This window comes from Oryctolagus cuniculus, chromosome 8 (genome assembly GCF_964237555.1).
Source record: "Oryctolagus cuniculus chromosome 8, mOryCun1.1, whole genome shotgun sequence".
Lineage (NCBI taxonomy): Eukaryota > Metazoa > Chordata > Mammalia > Lagomorpha > Leporidae > Oryctolagus > Oryctolagus cuniculus.
In genome coordinates this window covers 56,289,337-56,307,473 of record NC_091439.1, presented here as the reverse complement: position 1 = coordinate 56,307,473, position 18,137 = coordinate 56,289,337, and the positions used below count along the sequence as shown (strand labels likewise).

Genomic DNA, 18,137 nt, shown 5'->3' with positions numbered 1-18,137 from the left:
AGTGCTCTTTTGTTCATGACTTACACATAATTGATGGCTTAGTGGAGGCATTTAGTCATTGATCATCCATTAAGTTCTTCGGGATAAGTATATTTACATTCCAATCACACAACGATGACTAACTTGATGGGGAGAGGGCGAGTGTTAACCGAGTATAAGGCAATTTAAAGATGGGGGAATTCTGGAGGAAAAGGAGTTTGGAGGAGAAGCTCCGCCTGGGAGCATGACCACTTCCCAGATGGAAGGTGCTTGGTTTGGAAAATCGCCACAGCAAGGGATGTGCACCAAATTGAATTGTGGCATTACAATACTGTAAAAGGATAAAATAAGATTCTTCATGGATTGTGTCTAAATCAAAGAACACAGGCCCAGACTTTCATGAACATCAATAAAGCTTTATAACAACTTAATCCATTATTGTTTGGATTAATGTTGTAATAATTACACACTTTTTACATTATGAAAATAAGTCATAAATAGTGTAAAAATAATCCTGAAGATCAGCGTCTCACAAACTAGGAACCCTGAAAACAAGTTTAAAAAGCAAATAAAAATAAACTAGAAACTGAACACAATGCAATTATCTCCAAATTGCAAATCAAAAGCCTAATATGTCTTTTGATCTAGTAATGTCAGCTGGAGAAATTACAATGAAATTGAAATAAGAAATCAAACAGAGAGAATTCAATCTTTCAATTATTTACACTACCGAAATAAACAGGTTTGTGATATATTTACAGTGATAAGACAAAACACATTCTCAAAATAATCAATTACATGAGACTGACCCATGAAACATTAACAAAAATATGCAGTGTCATGCTTGCCAAAAGATTTGTTTTTTGCATTTTCCTCTTGTATTTTTATGTTGGTTTTTGGCAATATAAAAATAGCTGCACATAGACATGAACTTTAAAATGTAAAAAATACAAATAAAAATATATTTCTAAAGAAAAATCAAATACATCTTTTAAAAAATGTTAAGTTGAATGAAACATTTACAACAGTATAAAGAATATTCACATAAATGTCAACAATATGTAAGACATTCTTCTGTGAATCAAATTCATTAATATTTCTGAGATATGTGAGGCTATCACCTGCATTTTGAGAAATGTTAGTACTTTTTTTTGTTGCTAACAAATCAAGAAAAATAGGTTAGGTTGAAAAAGTCTTCCTATTCCCAAAAGGATAGTTCTGTTAATAAGCAGCATAGAAAAGTTTTATGCATTTTTGTTTTTAAAATGAAAAAATGCCATTAAAATACTAGGTTTTTTGATTAGCAAAAACAAAATGCACTAAAAATTTAAGTTAGGGAAATGCATGTGTTCTGGTATATATCAAATCTAGCCAGTATGCAGCTATTTGAAGAAAAATGGGAAGAAGTAGGGACTAGGTTCTTGTATTCCAAAACAACTCAGCACAATCATAATTGGTCAAGCATGTTATTTCCACTAGGATGTATGATTTTAACAGCCATAACCAAAGTGATCGTTCTTAATATTTTAGAAATATAACATAAGATTCTTATGGAGTTCCTAGAGATAGCAGGGATTCTATTTGTAGAAATTAGAAAGTTTTATTTTTTGGTAGTATTAAATATTAACATTTGATCATCAAGAAATAAAGAAAAACAAGGTTTCAGATATCAGTATCTGTATGTTACTTAGGATTACTTATTAGAAAGTGTTAAAACCATCACATAAGTATAACCCAATTCTGGGTAGGTAAGAAAATGTCTAGTGCAGAAAAGAAAAAAAAGAATAAAAAGTGTTGTTAACTGTTTATGCTGCAAGAGTACTACTAAAACATTTGCATATTATGCACATTTCCTAAGTGATAAAAATCGGATACCAAAGGAACCTTCCCAATGATACAGACATGCTGAATTGACCATTTTTCAAACTAGCAGGTATATATACATACTGTAGACAAAGGGCATGTAGTATAAGCTACTTGATGTATATGTTCTTGTTTCCCTCTAGAACATCATATGTGTGGACTGAGTGTTAAAAAATAAGACCTGTATTCTAGTCTTGTCTGAAATGCAAGATATTGCAATGCTTACTATAAAAGCATATGATAAAGAAAAATTCTCCAAAACTGCTTTGGATAATGAAAACTGGAAAAAAAGTTTTGGGCATGTTTATACACCACATATTCTATATGTGATATATGATATATGCAGACTTTTTTTAAACATTAGTTTTGTCATATGGAATCAAATTATATACGCTAGAAGATGAGTGAATGAAAAGGATGAATGAAAGTTGATAAAGGCATATAATGTATGAAGTGAACATAAGATCAAGAGTCCACAATCTGAATAAACACACATCAATTCACAGGTGTACTTTTTACATTAAGAAAGGCTGGTCATTGAACCATAATTATAGCAAATTCATGAACTTTAAAAATAAAGTCACACACTAAGAGTTTAGGAATGCTATTAAATAGAAAAATGAAATTATCCATAGTAGAGTTGCATTGTCCATAGAGAAAAAAGAGAAGAAACACATTAGCACCAACCCATATGAATGAAAAATAATTTTAAAGCTAAAACACATTCCAATTTGTCATCTTTTAAAGATATTTTATCAGAAATAGAACCTGACCTGGAATTTCAATGTCTTTCATGTATTTTGTTTCTCAATCCTCTATCCAATAATACAAAAGAAAGAAATCTTTGAGAAAAAAAATCAACAAACATAATTCATTAGTTCATTTGAAAATTATTTGAGTACTTTCTATACTGATGACCAAATGAATGCTTGAAAATATTTTAGTAACCAAGAGTTTAAGATCATCTCTGGTGGTTAAGATCTAGCAATTCCATTGAAGAAATAGAAACACTATCATCCCTTTGTTATTCTCAAGAAAACACACGTAATGGAAGTTTACAACTTCCTTTAATCGTGGAATAAGTCAATATTCTCAAATCAGTCTTAGAGCAAAACTTGGTATTCACACAGGACAAAGGGCTATGTTAAAAAAAAACATCTTTTTTAAGATGTGATGTCTTTCTCTTTGAGCTTCAGGTATTCTCTTTGGAAGCTGTGCAAGTTTTAGTGACTCATCTCGCTACCTCTCTACTAGAGGAATAGAAAGTTAGGAAGAAATATAGCCACCAGACTTTTTCCAAGACATGATAGTTTGTTTTCCCAAAGAGAATGTGGTGCCACTCAGTTAATTTTTCAAAACTATTTAAGACAAATAGTTTCAGACATTGAGCAATACCTTATCCTAACCATGACAAACAAGACATTGTTAGAAAATGCTCTCCATTATTTCAAAAATGCTATATTGGCATAGGGGTGTGGAATGTTACTAGAAATGTGACCAATTAAACTGATCTAATCGTTTAAATGTTTCTAATTTGGAAAACCTGCTGTTAAAAAAGATGATGCCATTGGTTACAGACTATGGCAGAGACCACAAGGAACCCTTGTCATATGGTCCTTTCTTAACTATTATTACCATAAGCCTATCACATCCTAACTTCCCCTCTGGTGCTTAAAATCTGTGCATGAAACTAGAAATTTCATCACCAAATGACACTGAGTCAGGAGGGAAATCAAATTCCCTAATGGGCTGAAAGAGTGCCTGCTTGCTGCTAATGTTTCTGCTACTGCAACCCTTCAGCTTAGAACAAGCCATTTCTGAGCATGCTACCAACTCTACTGTGCAAAGAAATGCTCAATCTCATATGGTTAGGAAATTTTTGAGCCAGTAGATGAAAAAAATACTCTTTTTTGGCAACTATATTTCACAGCTTTTTGAGATCTCACATTTGGTCTTTTGATAGAGGATAAACATTCAGAAATGTAAAAAAAGAGAAAGAACTCTAAAAACAGATAAAACTTAGAATCATAAGAAATAGAAAAGAGTTAATGCTGTCAAATGTGACAAAATTTGACCTTAAATTAACTGATAATCTCTATATATGATACATTCATCATGTAAAAAAGTCAAAAAGTACTGAAAAAAAATGCTTAACCTTCATGCTTTACAATAATTATACTGGAAGTGGGTCTTATACAGTCTCTTCAATTATCCCAAACAAGAGTGAGGTCAGTAAAAAGTTCTACTGACTGCTGGTACCAACTTACTGTGATTTGAAGATTTTACTTCGAAATAAATTTGCTCAAAACAAGATTGAAAAAATGAAAACAACTATTTCCTAAATATTCCTGGGACCATAAAAGGAAAAAAGAAAAAAACATTAAGAGAATGGAAATTATCTTCCTTTTTTTAGAGCTTGGTAGAAAACGTCTGATATGGTTGGCTCTTAGACGGAAGCAGAGCTCTCGTATCGAGTCTGGTAGAGACGGTGCCGGTGAGCTCCCTCACATCTTCAGGAGAGGTTGTTTTGCTTGACCCCTCCTTGGGACGTGCTACTTCTTCCACAACCTGAGCTTCGACAGGATGTTCATACTGATTGCAGAACAGGTTTTTTTGCCATTCCAAGAATCTCCTATCCCAAAAGAAGTACTGTATGTCTAAGTCATTTTCCAAAAGCACCCATATTAACACTTGCTCAAATTCAGTGTATTTATAAAAAAAGTCTGTTATGGGTGTTGGTATTTGCAAACCTCTTTCCTACTTGGTCACATGAAGGACAGTGCAGGATGCTGAACTGGTCCTCTTCCCATGTCTTCACTGCCAAGGGCAGCCCAAGGAAAACTGGCCACAGCAACTGGCTCAACCCCTTGGTATTTCAACCTAGGTGGCCATGTGAGCCCACAATGCTGGAAGCTGTAGATCTGCAGTCATGACTGCAGCTCCCTCAAAATACAAGATCAGTCGTGTGTGTGCTCTCCATCAACTTATCTCTTTTTGGCAATAAGCCATGGTGTAACTCCCTTGAGATGACAAAAGGAATAAAAGCTTAGATATAGTCAAAGGGCTCATTAAGCAGCATGCTGGAATCTGAAGTTGCACAACAAGCAGGTTTGGCACACTGTCATGCTCTTTTAGTGTTTCAGTGGGTGACAGGAGCATGAACCAAATCTCATAGGGAAGGTGAATGGGAATGTGACAATACACGCTAACGTCAGCCAGTACAGTACATGTTCATAACTGAGTTCATATTTGGTCACAATTTCATGTAAACTATTTCATGGCACTTTTTGTCCATGCAATTAACAAGCTGAGAGTAGGAAAATAGCAAGAACAATCATTCTTTAACAATGAAATGTCCATTTAAATACATATCTTCACATAAGGTAAAGAGATACTGATCTATATATTTTGTAGGCTTCTCATTGATTTCACAAATTGTCCCATTTCAGGTGTAAGTGGAGACAAGATGGACATGTATACTACTGCGAGCAGGAAGAAGCAGCTCTATGTAAACATATCTCAGACTCGTAAAATCTGCAATTCAGGTTTCAACTATAAATATAAAAAGTGGACCATTATATGTACAACTTCATGCTTGGAAAGTTAGATTCATCACTGCAGAAAAACAGACAACAAAAAACAAATACATGGAATTAGTAGTCTTAGATAACAATTCCAAATTAACATTTAAGAAAGCTGGTAGAACCTTGAATAGAGTCTTGTTAATGAGCTAACTGATCATCTGATATGTGTTCTGTATCTTACTTTTCTAAATTCCAGGATGTCATGACAGTTTCCATCCCAGGTTAAACCCACATTGAGAATTTTGTGTTTGTCACAATAGCTGTTCTGGGAAAGCAGAAAAATTAGTATTTTGTCACATGTATGCCATTATTAAATTAAATTTTGAATCTGTAACTTATATAATCTCCTTCAAGCACTACGTGCCAACTGAGAAAAGGTTGAGGGTTCTGACCTCAGTGGTCATAATTCATTGACACCGACTCTAACGCTCTATGCTCCTTCATTCCTGGCTCTTTCCTTTCACCAGCCTGGCCCTACTCAAAATGTTGCGCAAGGTGGATCTATCTGGTTATCAGAGATCTCAGCTGTGTGACAGGTTCCCCTGTGACCTAAAGTGCCACAAATCCAGTTCCTTACTCTGAGCATCAGTCATTATAAAATCTTAGAGGACAGAGGATCAGGTTTTGTTTTTTTTTTTTTTTTTTTTTTTTGGAGGTATAAGCTTACAAGAGCACATCTTGGAGGCATTGATGTTTATTCATAGAAAAATTAGTGAGAGGGAAGGGTGTCACAGCACGGTAGGTTAAGTTGCCACTTGGGCTCCCCACATCCCATATCAGAATGCCATTTGGAGTCCTGGTTACTCCACGTTTTCAATTCAGGTTCCAGGAAGGCAGTGGATGATGGCTCAAGTGCTTGGGTCTTTCCCACCCTTTTGAGAGACCCATATGGAAGCCTGGCTCCTAGTTTTGAGCTGGACTAGCCCTGGCTGTTGTGAATATTTCGGGAGAGCCAGTGGATGGAAGATCTCTGTCTCTCTGTGTCACTCTTTCAAATAATAAGCATATCCTTAAAAAATGTATAAAAAATCAGTGGATCAGTGGAAAAAATGTACAAAGAAGGAAAATGAGAGGTCTGTTTATCCATCCTCTGTAGAATGACTTATTCAAAGAGTCATCTTTCAAGTCCTAATTAACAATATTCTTTTTTTTCCCCTCTTGCTAAGAACAGATTCTCTCCTAGGTGTGCTCAGGTTGGGTCCTTTCTGATGTTCAGATATGGCATCTACCCAATTTTCATGCATGTCAATGCCAAAAAATGTTCTTATAGAAAGAATTCCCTTCTTCAGAATCTCACTCTTCTCACATTTCAAATCTGAAGAAATTTTGGATGCTATCATCATTTTTTTAAGATTTTATTTATTTATTTGAGAGGTAGAGCTACAGATAGTAAGAGGGAAAGACAGACAGAAAGGTCTTCCTTCCGTTGATTCACTTCCCAAGGGCTGCAATGGCTTGGGCTATGCCAGTCTGAAGCCAGGAGCCAGGTGCTTCTTCCTGGTCCCTCAGCGGGTACATGGGCCCAAGCACTTGGGCCATCTTCTTCTGCTTTCCCAGGCCACAGTAGAGAGCTGGACTGGAAGAGGAGAAGCTGGGACTAGAACAGGTGCCCATATGGGATGCTGGCGCCGCAGGCAGAGGATTAACCTGTTGCGCCATGGTGCTGGCCCCTATCATCGATGTTTTATAAATAATCTATAGCTTTAAAGATTGTTATTTTTTTCTCAGATTTTAAAATTTCATTTAAAAAGTCTGTTACATGGGCCAGTGTTGTGGTACAGTGGGTTAAGCAGCCTCCTGCGATTTGGCATCCTGTATGAGCACTGGTTTGAGAGCCTGGCTGCTCAACTTCTGATCCAGCTCCCTGAGAATATTGCCTTGGAAAGAAGTGGAAGATGGTCCATGTGGAAGACCCAGATGGAATTCTTGGCTTTGGCTTGGCCCAGCCCCAGCTGTTCCTGTCATGTAGGAAGTGAATCAACATATGGGATCTCTCGCTCTGTCTTATCTGTCTTTCTGGCTCTGTGACTGCCTTTCGAATAAGTAAGTAAATCTTTTGAGAAGAAACCCCATTACTTTGCTTTAGGAAGATTCTGCTACAAACTCGTAAAACTAAAATCTACCTGGAAAACTAAAATCTAGTGAAAATTAATAAATTGAAGGTGTAATATTCTAGGACAAGGCTATGGGTATTTTTCCTACAAATGGCTTCTTATCTCTGGATGAGAATGGGTGGCAAGTTTATTAGCCTACACATATATTTAACAAAAATTTCTGCTATTCACTATTATAATTACACTGTGAATTGGCACATCATTACACTTCAGTTCAAATTTAGCAACTCTTCTTGTATTGGTAAATTTAGAAAACTGAACTACATCTGGAAATAAAAGAAATTTAAGTGAAGATCAAATAGTGTAATATGAAAAAAATATTGAGAGTAATATGATCTGGAGGTCTTGTTAATTACCCACAGTTATTTATATTGCTATCACAATCTGATTTTCAAAAATATTATTTATTTATTTATTTGACAGGGAGAGAGAAAGAGAGAGAGAGAGAGAGAAAGAGAGGGAGGGAGGGAGAGAGGAAGAAAGACACAGAGAGAGATCTTAACTCCCCAAATGGCCACAAAGGCTGGGGCTGGGCCAGGCATAACCAGGAGCCTAGAACTTCATGTGGTCTCCCACGTGGGTGGCAGGGGCCCAAGTACCTGGGCCATCCTCTGCTGCTTTCCCAGGCTCATTAGCAGGGAGCTGGTTGGGAAGTGGAATAGCTGGAGATGCCTGCACTGCAGGTGACAGCTTAGCCCTCTGTACCAGGACAAGTACCACAACCTGAATTTTAAATTCAAAAGCATTTGCCACAGTGTTCTAAAGCCTAATAAACATAGCAGTGTTTAAGAAGGCAGTCCACATAAAACAGGACTTATCAAAGGCAATCTATTGGTCTTATTTTAAAGTATTATTTAAAAAATTTGATTTGACCATTTTTGGCATAGCTCAGTTGACCACATAAGAAACTGGAGAACATTTCATTTTTCTGATTGTTGTGTGTTAAGGGGCTGGCATTTCAGACAGGTTGATCAGGATGATTTGCATGTGCGTGTGTTGGGGGTGTGGTAAATGCTATTGAAATTTTATCATTCTTCTTTTTTTTTTTTTAAATTTTTTGACAGGCAGAGTAGACAGTGAGAGAGAGACAGAGAGAAAGGTCTTCCTTTGCCGTTGGTTCACCCTCCAATGGCCGCCGTGGCCGGCGCGCTGCGGCCGGCGCACCGTGCCGATCTGATCGCAGGAGCCAGGTACTCATACTGGTCTCCCATGGGGTGCAGGGCCCAAGTATTTGGGCCATCCTCCACTGCACTCCCTGGCCACAGCAGAGAGCTGGCCTGGAAGAGGGGCAACCGGGACAGAATCCGGCGCCCCGACCGGGACTAGAACCTGGTGTACCGGCGCCGCTAGGCGGAGGATTAGCCTATTGAGCCACGGCGCCAGCCTCATTATTATTCTTTATAAAAGATGATGCAAGGTTCATGAGAATCTTAACCTTATATAGAACATAGCATCTATTCATTGGGGAAAAAAATGAGTATTTAGAAGGGAAATTTCTGCTTTTCTAATGTGATTCCTATTACTATTGTGTTTGACTACTTCATGAACCAAAAGGACAGTGAGTCCTTTGCCTGTTGCCGTTATTATTTTGCCCACAAAAGAGAGGAGCCATTCATAAGCAGCCCAAAAAAATAATGAACCCCAAGCTCTAAGAGGTATCAGAGACTACATAAATTGAGCTGTTGCCCGAAAGTGTGCCGATGGCTGGACTGAAAAAAATCATTACACTAATGGGTTGCAGAGCAAAGGGTGGAGTGGAAGTGGTAATTCTAGCTCAGGATCGTCTTTAGAACGTCATGAGCTGGGGTTGTGATGGTGAGGATAGTTTTCTGTGATGATAGGTCCATCTTCCGGAGGCCCACTTGACCTTGGAGATGATTGAGCTAATTATCTGTCAGGCTGAAAGTGGAGCATAGGAAGCTCCTAAATAAATGATGTTGCTGAGAGGGAAGATTTTCCTTTCCCTGGCCAAGTAGGCAAACTGGTTCAGAAGGAAGGTCAGCTACACAGGAACTCTCATCGACAGCGTTGCTGAGATGGAAGGCAACTAGCAGTCAAGCTTCGCCTCATCTTTCTGCAATCCTGCATACCTTTGTTACAGTTTTGCCAGTGAAGCGTGCCTGTCTGAAATTACTGAATGAACCGCGAGATGCTGGAGAAAATAACTTCCAAATGATCAAAGTGGCTTGAATATCTCCCTTTAGCTCATTTTGCAGAGAAGTTCCTGTCTTTTGGGAGCACGTGCAAGGCCTTTCCATTACTGCAGCCAGATTTGGTATTCCCTGAGGAGCACAGCAGGTACAGATCTCTTGCCTGCTTTAAGTGCCGCAGTGCCTTGCACTGACTCCCCTTGTTCCATTATGTTCTAGCTCTGTGCTCTTGGAAGTTCCTTCACATTTCTTCATTTCAGTTTTCTCATCTGTATCCCTGAGGCTAATAATACTTCACAGGGCTACTGTATGCATGAAATTAACGATATTCCCTAGGTGAAAGAACTAAACACAGTTGTATCCAGAGGCTCTATAAAGGATGTGTTCTCTTCCTTACTGAACATATACACAGCAACCACAGACATCCATGGAAGATGCTTATGTCAACTAATGTCAGAAAGGATGCCCATGTAAATTTAATCAGGCAAGTAAGTCAATATACCATTGAAGAAATTACACTTTATTTTCTGCTTTCACAGCTCTGCGACTGGTTTTGACAGGGTTCTACCATGCATTATCATATTTGTCTAAGTAATTGAGTGTGAATAGAAAAAGAATTGCAATTAAAAATAGCATTAAATGGGGGGGGGCAAAGAGTTTACTAGAGAGAAGCAAAACATTATTAAGATGCATTGCTCTTTTCCATTCCAAAGGATTCAACTGGGAAGATTCCAAATTATAATGATTGATGAGAAATGTTTTTATTCATCAGCTCAGAAAGAAATCATCCATAAATATATGGAAAAGATATGGAATCTTGCTTTTTCAGACCCAAAGAACTTTGCTGAATGTCAAATTCAAAAGTTCTGTTCTGAATGGAAAAGTGCAGGTCAGATGAAAGGGAGAGTGCTTCTTTCTAAAAATAATTCCAATAGCTTACCTTTTGCCAACAGCCAGGCATGGGTAATCCATCTGGCCCCTGTTGGAAAGAGAAGAGAAAGCTTCTCAGGCCCTACAAGAGTGAGCAAACTTCCTCGTACACATGCTCAGTAATTAAAAAATAGATTTCTGTTGGGCGGCTTTTGTCATAGACATCTTTTACTAATCAGCAAGTGCCGATGTATTATCCAGTGTTAGTTTAAAATGGGGCCAATTGCAATATTTTCCAGAGTACACTTTGTGAAAGTACATAAAGTATAGAAAAAGCTATGCCTAGTTTTGCAAAAGCAATTTATAAAAAGCAAAGTGATATACTCACAGCTATACTGTTAGATAACAAATCCATACTGTACCTCTTAATTTCATTAACACATCATTCACAATTATCTTTATTAAATAAATCAAAATAACTTCTCCTGATCACTATGGATTATGGGTGAATGCATGATAATGCTGAATAATCAGTGATGAACCATTTCTATCTGAAGTTCATAGCTCTTCACATACCAATGTTTTTCACTTTTTCTACATTGAAAGTAGACAGATTAGAACATAATTAATTGAATTAAAAGACAGGCAGCTTATCTATATTTTACAATAAACTGTTATCCATAGCATTCATCCATGTTTCTATTCATATTCTTTGGAGTTCAACTAACAAATTCTAGAGAAAATAATGTGTTCCTAAATGTTACAAAAATTTAACTGAGCATTCTTCAGATACAAATGATACAAATCAGGCAGGAAGAGTTGGTATATTATGAAGGCATGCTTGTATTTTCCCCCAATAAAGTGATTATAAAATACAATTTATCAACAATACAAGCAGACAAAATAAAACACTAGGTACTTCATATTAAGATTTTTTAACCATAATTATTGACTAACATTTTTTATAAATACATTCTCTTTAAAGATTTGAGAAATATAAATTTGTCTTTAAAGACCCATGCTGATAACTGAAGAATAATTTAAGAACATGCAGAAAAAGTACAACTATCAACACAACCACTACATTTTTTAAAATTTAAACCTAAGAAATGATGAGAGATTTCCTTCTTAAATGTAAAAAAATAATTTGAAATAGCTTTATAAAATATTTGGGAAAAACTCAGTAATGCCAGATTGGTACAAGGAGAAGGATCAACCAGAAGAATTTTAGATTTTAGTATAAGGAGGATTTTGAGTTCATGCTAATGGAGATAAGGGAGTTCTGTCTACTGAGGAAAGTGAGTTTCAAAAGGAGAGACCATTAAATTGAAACGGTTATGGGACAAAGAAGAGGGCTTGGGCTGCAGACTATTATCATCTTCAGAAGTGCAGAGGAGTTCGGTTTTTCCCCCTATGGTCTCTGGATAGCATTCCCTTGAACTAGTTAACTCTTGACCACAGAAGTAAATTCTGCAGGTCTGGCCCAATTTACAGCCTGATAGAAATTTAATGGAAGAGACAAAAATACCTCTCTTTATTTTAGAGAAAAAGAAAAAAAAAGTTAAACATACAACCAAAAGTTATGGCCTAGCAATGCCTTTGCATCCAATATTTTCATAGAATTTCAGCATAATATTTAAATGTTTATTGGCTATATTAATAGTCTAAAGAACACAGATGCGGCGGTCGTGTCAGTCATGAGGATCATGCCAGGGGATTAGTTTGCAGCATGGATAGAAGCTCGTGCCTGCTCTCTTCCCTGGAGGGAGGAGCCTGTTCATGCGCATGCATGCAGTGCGTGTATCGTGTGAAGCTTGCTGTGAAAGCACCACTTTACAATGGACGGAAATGAGTAGATCATAAGCAAAGGAACTGCATGCAGGGTGGTAGGAAAGAGAAATACTGTACCAATTGGCAAGGGGCATCCAGCCCATCCAGGCCAGGCTGGCCTGGCTCCCCTTTTTCCCCCTTAACGCCACGGAATCCCTGTTTGTAAAGATTAACTCATAACGTTACTAACACAAGAATTCATTTCAACACAAATTCTGCTAAAGAAAGAACTACAATAAAGGCTGGGAGAGGAGCAAGTCTGAAGGGAAATGTAGCATCTAATGAAGGTGGACCAATACAGTGGAGCTGGGCATGTCTGGAAACGGTGGTCTTTTCTTTTGAGGGACGTGGAATGGCACCAGTTCCTCTTGAGATCCAATCTTCGGAATCCAGTGGCACAGTGACCGGTTAAGATACCAGGCTGAGCCAGTGGTCAGAGACAAGATGTGCAGTGGGTGGGGAAAACCCGAGACAGATGCTCTAGTACCTCAAAGTCCAAGTTAAATGACCCCAATCTGAGACCCCAGTGTTATGGGCCCCTTCAGCCTGCTCCTCTCCCATGGCCTCCCCTCACACAGGACTGGAGACGGTTCCATGAGTCAGACATACCAACGGGCAGGGTGCATCTAATCCAGGAGCACCCTGTTCTCCTTTCTCCCCTTTAGGCCCCTTTTTGCCTTTCTTTCCCTTTTCCCCCTGTGGATACAAGGGTTTAAATGAAAGACAGGTTTTATTTGGGGGTTGGGGGTGGACATAAAGGTGATTCAAAAGGTGGTTTAGCTAAGGAAAGTCTGGGAGGGCATTTACCACTGTTTCATGGTTTAGGTAAGGCATGATACCATAGCAAATGACAGATCCTTTCAGAGTGACAGTGGACTGCAGGCAGAGGTGTATGGGATTCTATTTAAGATACTCAGCAAGATGAAAGAAAGTGACCCAAAAGGATAATATATCAGAAAGGCAGACTGGTGCTGACTTGGACCACACTGTCACAGTCACTGCGGATCAAGGGCTTGTGTGACGGATCTGGTGAGGGCGACAGGCACCAATTGTACTGAACCCACTCCGTGGCAGGTGGAGCTCAGGCAAACAATGCATGCCTCACCCAATTTTTAATTCCTGTCAACTTGCTGTGTGTGTTTTTTTTTTTTTTAACTAATCCTGTAACAGATCAAAGCTACCTTGAACCAGAGGACAAGAACAGATATTCACAGCTTCTACACCTTTGAGACAGAGCCAACTTATTTCATGTAAGTTCTCCTTACAAAATATTCAATGTATTTTAGGCATGCTTCTGTTTCCTTTAACATTCTTTTCTGCAAAAATAAAAGCAAATACTCTCCTTATTAATCCAGGTAAACAAATGTTCAAAGTGCTAATACTTTGCAGCAATGCCAATTGGAGAAATGCTTATTTATAAACCTCAGGATCTTCTTTAATTCACTTCTCTTATTGATCTCATGCCAGGTGTTTACAGTGGTAAATGAGTTTCCAGCTTACAATGTAATAAAAGCCAAAAATGAAAAAAAAATCTGTTCAAGGAGGGGAAACAGTTTGGACTCAGTGAAAATGAAGTAGGCAGGATGATTACATAGTGGAATGTAGCCATGGACATTAGTATTTAGGAATCAAGGTAAAGGCTGTGGGAAATCTGCATGGATCACAGGGATGGAGGAATTTAGGAAAGGAGGCAAAAGGAGGAGAAGGAAGGAATGCACCTCAGCTGTTTCACATTAGCAGAAGTACCTCTACAAATTTAGAGACAGGGAGATGGTGCTGTGCAAAATATGGAATACAACATAGTACAAATTTAAATTAGTGTTCATTCTGAAATAGGATGGCAGTTATAATAACACTGAACACCTGCTGAAGCCAAACAACATGAATAGTCAAAGGTGAAAAGACATATACATAACAGCAATATATGAGACACATTCACAATTAATAGTTCACTCTAACAGCATGAGTAAAAGCTCCTTGTTTATCTCCTGTGCGCCAAAAAGATTGCATCACAAGGTGCAGAATCAAACAATTGGCCTTCCTGAATACTGGGGAAGTAGAGAAAGTCTGTGTGACTTAATTGATCCTGATCAAGATAAAGACACAAGAATCCAGGATGAAATGAGAGCAGGCATGACAGGAAGTGAGACAGGAGGAAAATTTGGGTATAAGTTGTTCATGTAAGCAACATGAATCAATATCCTTCCTAGCAAAATAACTTCAATATCATGACATAAAACGGATGTAATCTTGTTTGAGTGAGCTTTTCCCTCCCAGAAGGCAATGGACTCTTTTTCATGTAGGTGTGACTGAGACCATGTGTGTTGGGTATTAATTTAGAATTCAATTCATTTATTATTTGAAATGTAAATCAGCTCAGATTAACCAGTCCCTAGAAAAGAGTCATTTTATGACTACGGACATCATTGTTCACTAGTATTTATAGTGAACCTCAAGTTTGAAAGAGAAGAGATACTACTGTACAAATAAGAAGGTACCAATGTTATTATTCACCAGCATTATTTTATAATATGAAGTGATCACCCATGCAATAGAAAACCATCCGTCACTGGGGATCTGAGCACATGAGGGCTCTTGCTGATTTTTATTTCTCATGTCCAAGAATGATACATATATAATTTTCACATTTAGAATCCAACTTTCCTGGGACTGGTGCTGTGGCGCAGTGGGTTAATGCCCTGGCCCAAAGCACCAGCATCCCATATGGGCGCCAGTTCGAGACCCGGCTGCTGCACTTCCAATCCAGCTCCCTGCTAATGACCTGGGAAAAGCAGTGGAAGATGGCCCAAGTTCTTGGGCCTTTGCTGCCCATGTGGGAGACCTGGATGAAGTTTCTGGTTCCCACCTTTGGCTTCACTCAACCTTGGCCATTGCAGCCATGTGGGGAGTGAATCAGCAAATGGAATATTTTCTCTCTCTATCTCTCTCTCTCTTTCTGTCTCTCTTTCTCTTTCTTTCTGTCTCTCCCTCTCTGTAGCTCTGACTTTCAAATAAATAAATCTTTTTTTAAAAAGTATGTTGTTAAAGACAGCAGGATGCTGTCTAATCTGTCTAATCTGAGAAATATACTAGGTTTAAATTTGGATTGTAAATATTTAATTTCAACTGCTTTAAGATTTTTACTAGTCTGTTGAGGGATTGAGTTTTTGTTTGCTTGATCTGCTCTGTCCAATGAAGAAACTTCTTTTTAGGTATATTATCAGGTCAAATGTTCAAGCAAAGTAGAGAGGGAAAAAAAAAAAGACATAAAGAAAAGAATAATGGAGAGGAAAGGGAAGAAGTGATTTTTAAAATCTATAATCCAAACTTGCCTTTGCTTAACAAAGGCTCCTATCTATTCTGGAGGTGATGGCACTAAAATACAGCCTCAACATCAACCTCCTAAAATACACAAACATCTTCATGTAAATAATCCACAGCATCCAGCTCCAAATCTGAAGGCAGCAAGTTCTAGTCCTGTGCAATGGATGTTCTGTGCTTGGTCCACTGCACTGCTTATCCTACACTAAAAAGAACCAAGACACATTTCTCTGTTTCTTTACTGGGAATGATGTGACAATCAATGAGATGCTGGCTTTACTGTGTTAGATGGGCTCTGCCAAAATATCAGATTTGTGCTATTTGAAACTTTCTCAATAACCCCAGGATATCATATTTTTCAAAGAATTGGCATCAGGTAACTGAAAGACTATAGCTTGGATATCTGGGGATATTTTTTCTCCTATGCTAGACAGTCCCCTGATTTCCAGCAGTGCTGCCGACTTCATTTGGCTAAGGCCTGAATCCTCGGATGAGGCATCAGTGGGTTTTTGGAGCACAGGATAGGGATGAACTAGGCATGAGAAGGAATCACACAGGTGCAGCAGCAAAGCAGACAGCGTGAGAAGAGTCACACAGGCACATGCTGGCAGGGAGGTCACCTTTTCTCCCTTTTCTCCTAGGTCGCCCTTCTCGCCCCGTGGACCAGGGAAGCCCTGGGGGATAAAAAGCAAACCCAGGAGATATTTGGTGTTAAGTATGGCAAAGTCATATGAAAATAATAAAAACAAAAAACTCTTAGGATTTCATGTGTCTAAACAAAATGAAAAATGGCATGCCAGATAATCTTAAGACAGGTAGATTAACACTCAGAAATAATAGTTTTTTAACATCTCACTTTTCTAGACACCACAGGTATCCTGTTTTTCTTCTATGGAAAGCAGAGTGGAATGAATCCCAGGATACAACCTTGAATCCTGGAAAGTTCACTGATTTGTATGGGTTTGGATCAATCACCTCTGTGCTTTGATCCACTGATTGTCAAATGGGGTTAAGGATATCTGCTGCACAGAGATTGTCAATGTTAAATGAGATGATGTGCACACCAGAGGGATGTCTACACGTAGCAGGTGCTCAGTAGATAGTAATGTTATGATTTCTGCTACTATCATTATTCACATAATAGAAGCTGAGCAGCGAACGTTTCTAGATGCTTGTGCTTTCGACAGTCTCTATTTTTATAGAATTATGCTAGCATCAGACATGTAGGAACTCACTGTTAAAAATAAAAAATATTGCATGATAGCTTTGAAAAAAAAACATAATAGGGGCTGGCACTGTGGCACAGAGGGTTAATGCCCTGGCCTGAAGTGCCAGCATCCCATATGGCTGCTGGTTCGAGACCTGGCTGCTCCACTTCCCATCCAGCTCTCTTCTGTGGCCTGGGAAAGCAGTAAAAGATGGTCCAAATACTTGGGCCCCTGCACCTGTGTGGGAGACCCAGAAGAAGCTCCTGGCTCCTGGCTTCGGATTGGCACAGCTCTGGCTGTTGTGGCCAATTGAGGAGTGAACCATCAGATGGAAGACCTCTTTTTCCCTCTCCCTCCCTCTCTCTCCCTCTCTCTCTCTCTGCCTCTCCTCTCTCTGTGTGTAACTCTTTCAAATAAATAAATAAATCTAAAAAAAAGGATACTGATTTAACTTCCTTAAAAAAAAAAGAAAAACATAATCGACCATTCCCTGAGGATACTATGTGAGAGGTATATTGATTTTATGCATATTTTTCCATGCTCTTGTCAGGAGTATCCTTAATTTGGGAAAGGATTTTGAAGGGCCACTATCCACTGTCAGTTGTTAATTTTATACTCGATAATGATGTTTTTGCTTTTATATTCATCTATATTTTACATTGCTATCTACATGCACAGCAATGTATGCTCTGTGCACAACTGTATGTGCAATAAAAAGAGGAAGTATTCTTGCTGTTCTTGATGATGGAGACCATCAGCATCTATTATGATAAGAAGTTGTTTACTGTAAGTATTACTTACATCAAGACCAGGCTCTCCATCTTTCCCCTGCCAAAGAACCATAGTAGCTACATTAGTGTCCCTAAGTTTGATGAAGAGGTTATTGCTTTATCTAAGGGTGCTTGGACATGCAACACTAGCATTAGAATACTGCTTCAGAAACGTGAAGAGGATGCTCCGTTAGCAGCACAAGTTTCTTTCAGGCAAATGAAGTGACTGCTAACTGTTACAGCTAAGGATGGTGAGAACTTTCAGTTATGTATCAGGCTAAACAGAGTGATATTAGCTGGAGTTTAATGCCTGGTATCCAAGTTATTCATCCAGAAGTGGAATTGAAAGCAAAAATCATACTGTTTAGTTGATGCAAAAACACACCAGCATTCGTGAAGTATGGGAACCAATGCTACTGTAATTTGACAGAGCTAGTAGTTAGCTCAT

General features: G+C 38.4%; 1 protein-coding gene across 3 annotated transcripts in view; it reads right to left on the bottom strand.

Moving 5' to 3' along the window:
• Positions 1-379: 379 nt before the first annotated feature.
• COL25A1 (collagen type XXV alpha 1 chain) overlaps positions 380-18,137 on the bottom strand; it is a 530,060-nt gene continuing 512,302 nt past the window's right edge. The window contains exons 33-37 of one of the 3 annotated variants that reach the window (XM_070047774.1): positions 17,721-17,747; positions 16,332-16,385; positions 12,469-12,546; positions 10,631-10,669; positions 380-5,457 (exon numbers count right to left, since the gene is read on the bottom strand). In XM_070047774.1, coding sequence (XP_069903875.1) covers positions 5,455-5,457; positions 10,631-10,669; positions 12,469-12,546; positions 16,332-16,385; positions 17,721-17,747 — 201 coding nt within the window. In that variant the 3' untranslated portion in view covers positions 380-5,454. Of the gene's footprint in view, positions 5,458-10,630; positions 10,670-12,468; positions 12,547-15,343; positions 16,386-17,720; positions 17,748-18,137 lie in introns of those variants that run through there. The other 2 variants (XM_070047775.1, XM_017347366.3) reach the window with 2 other exon arrangements.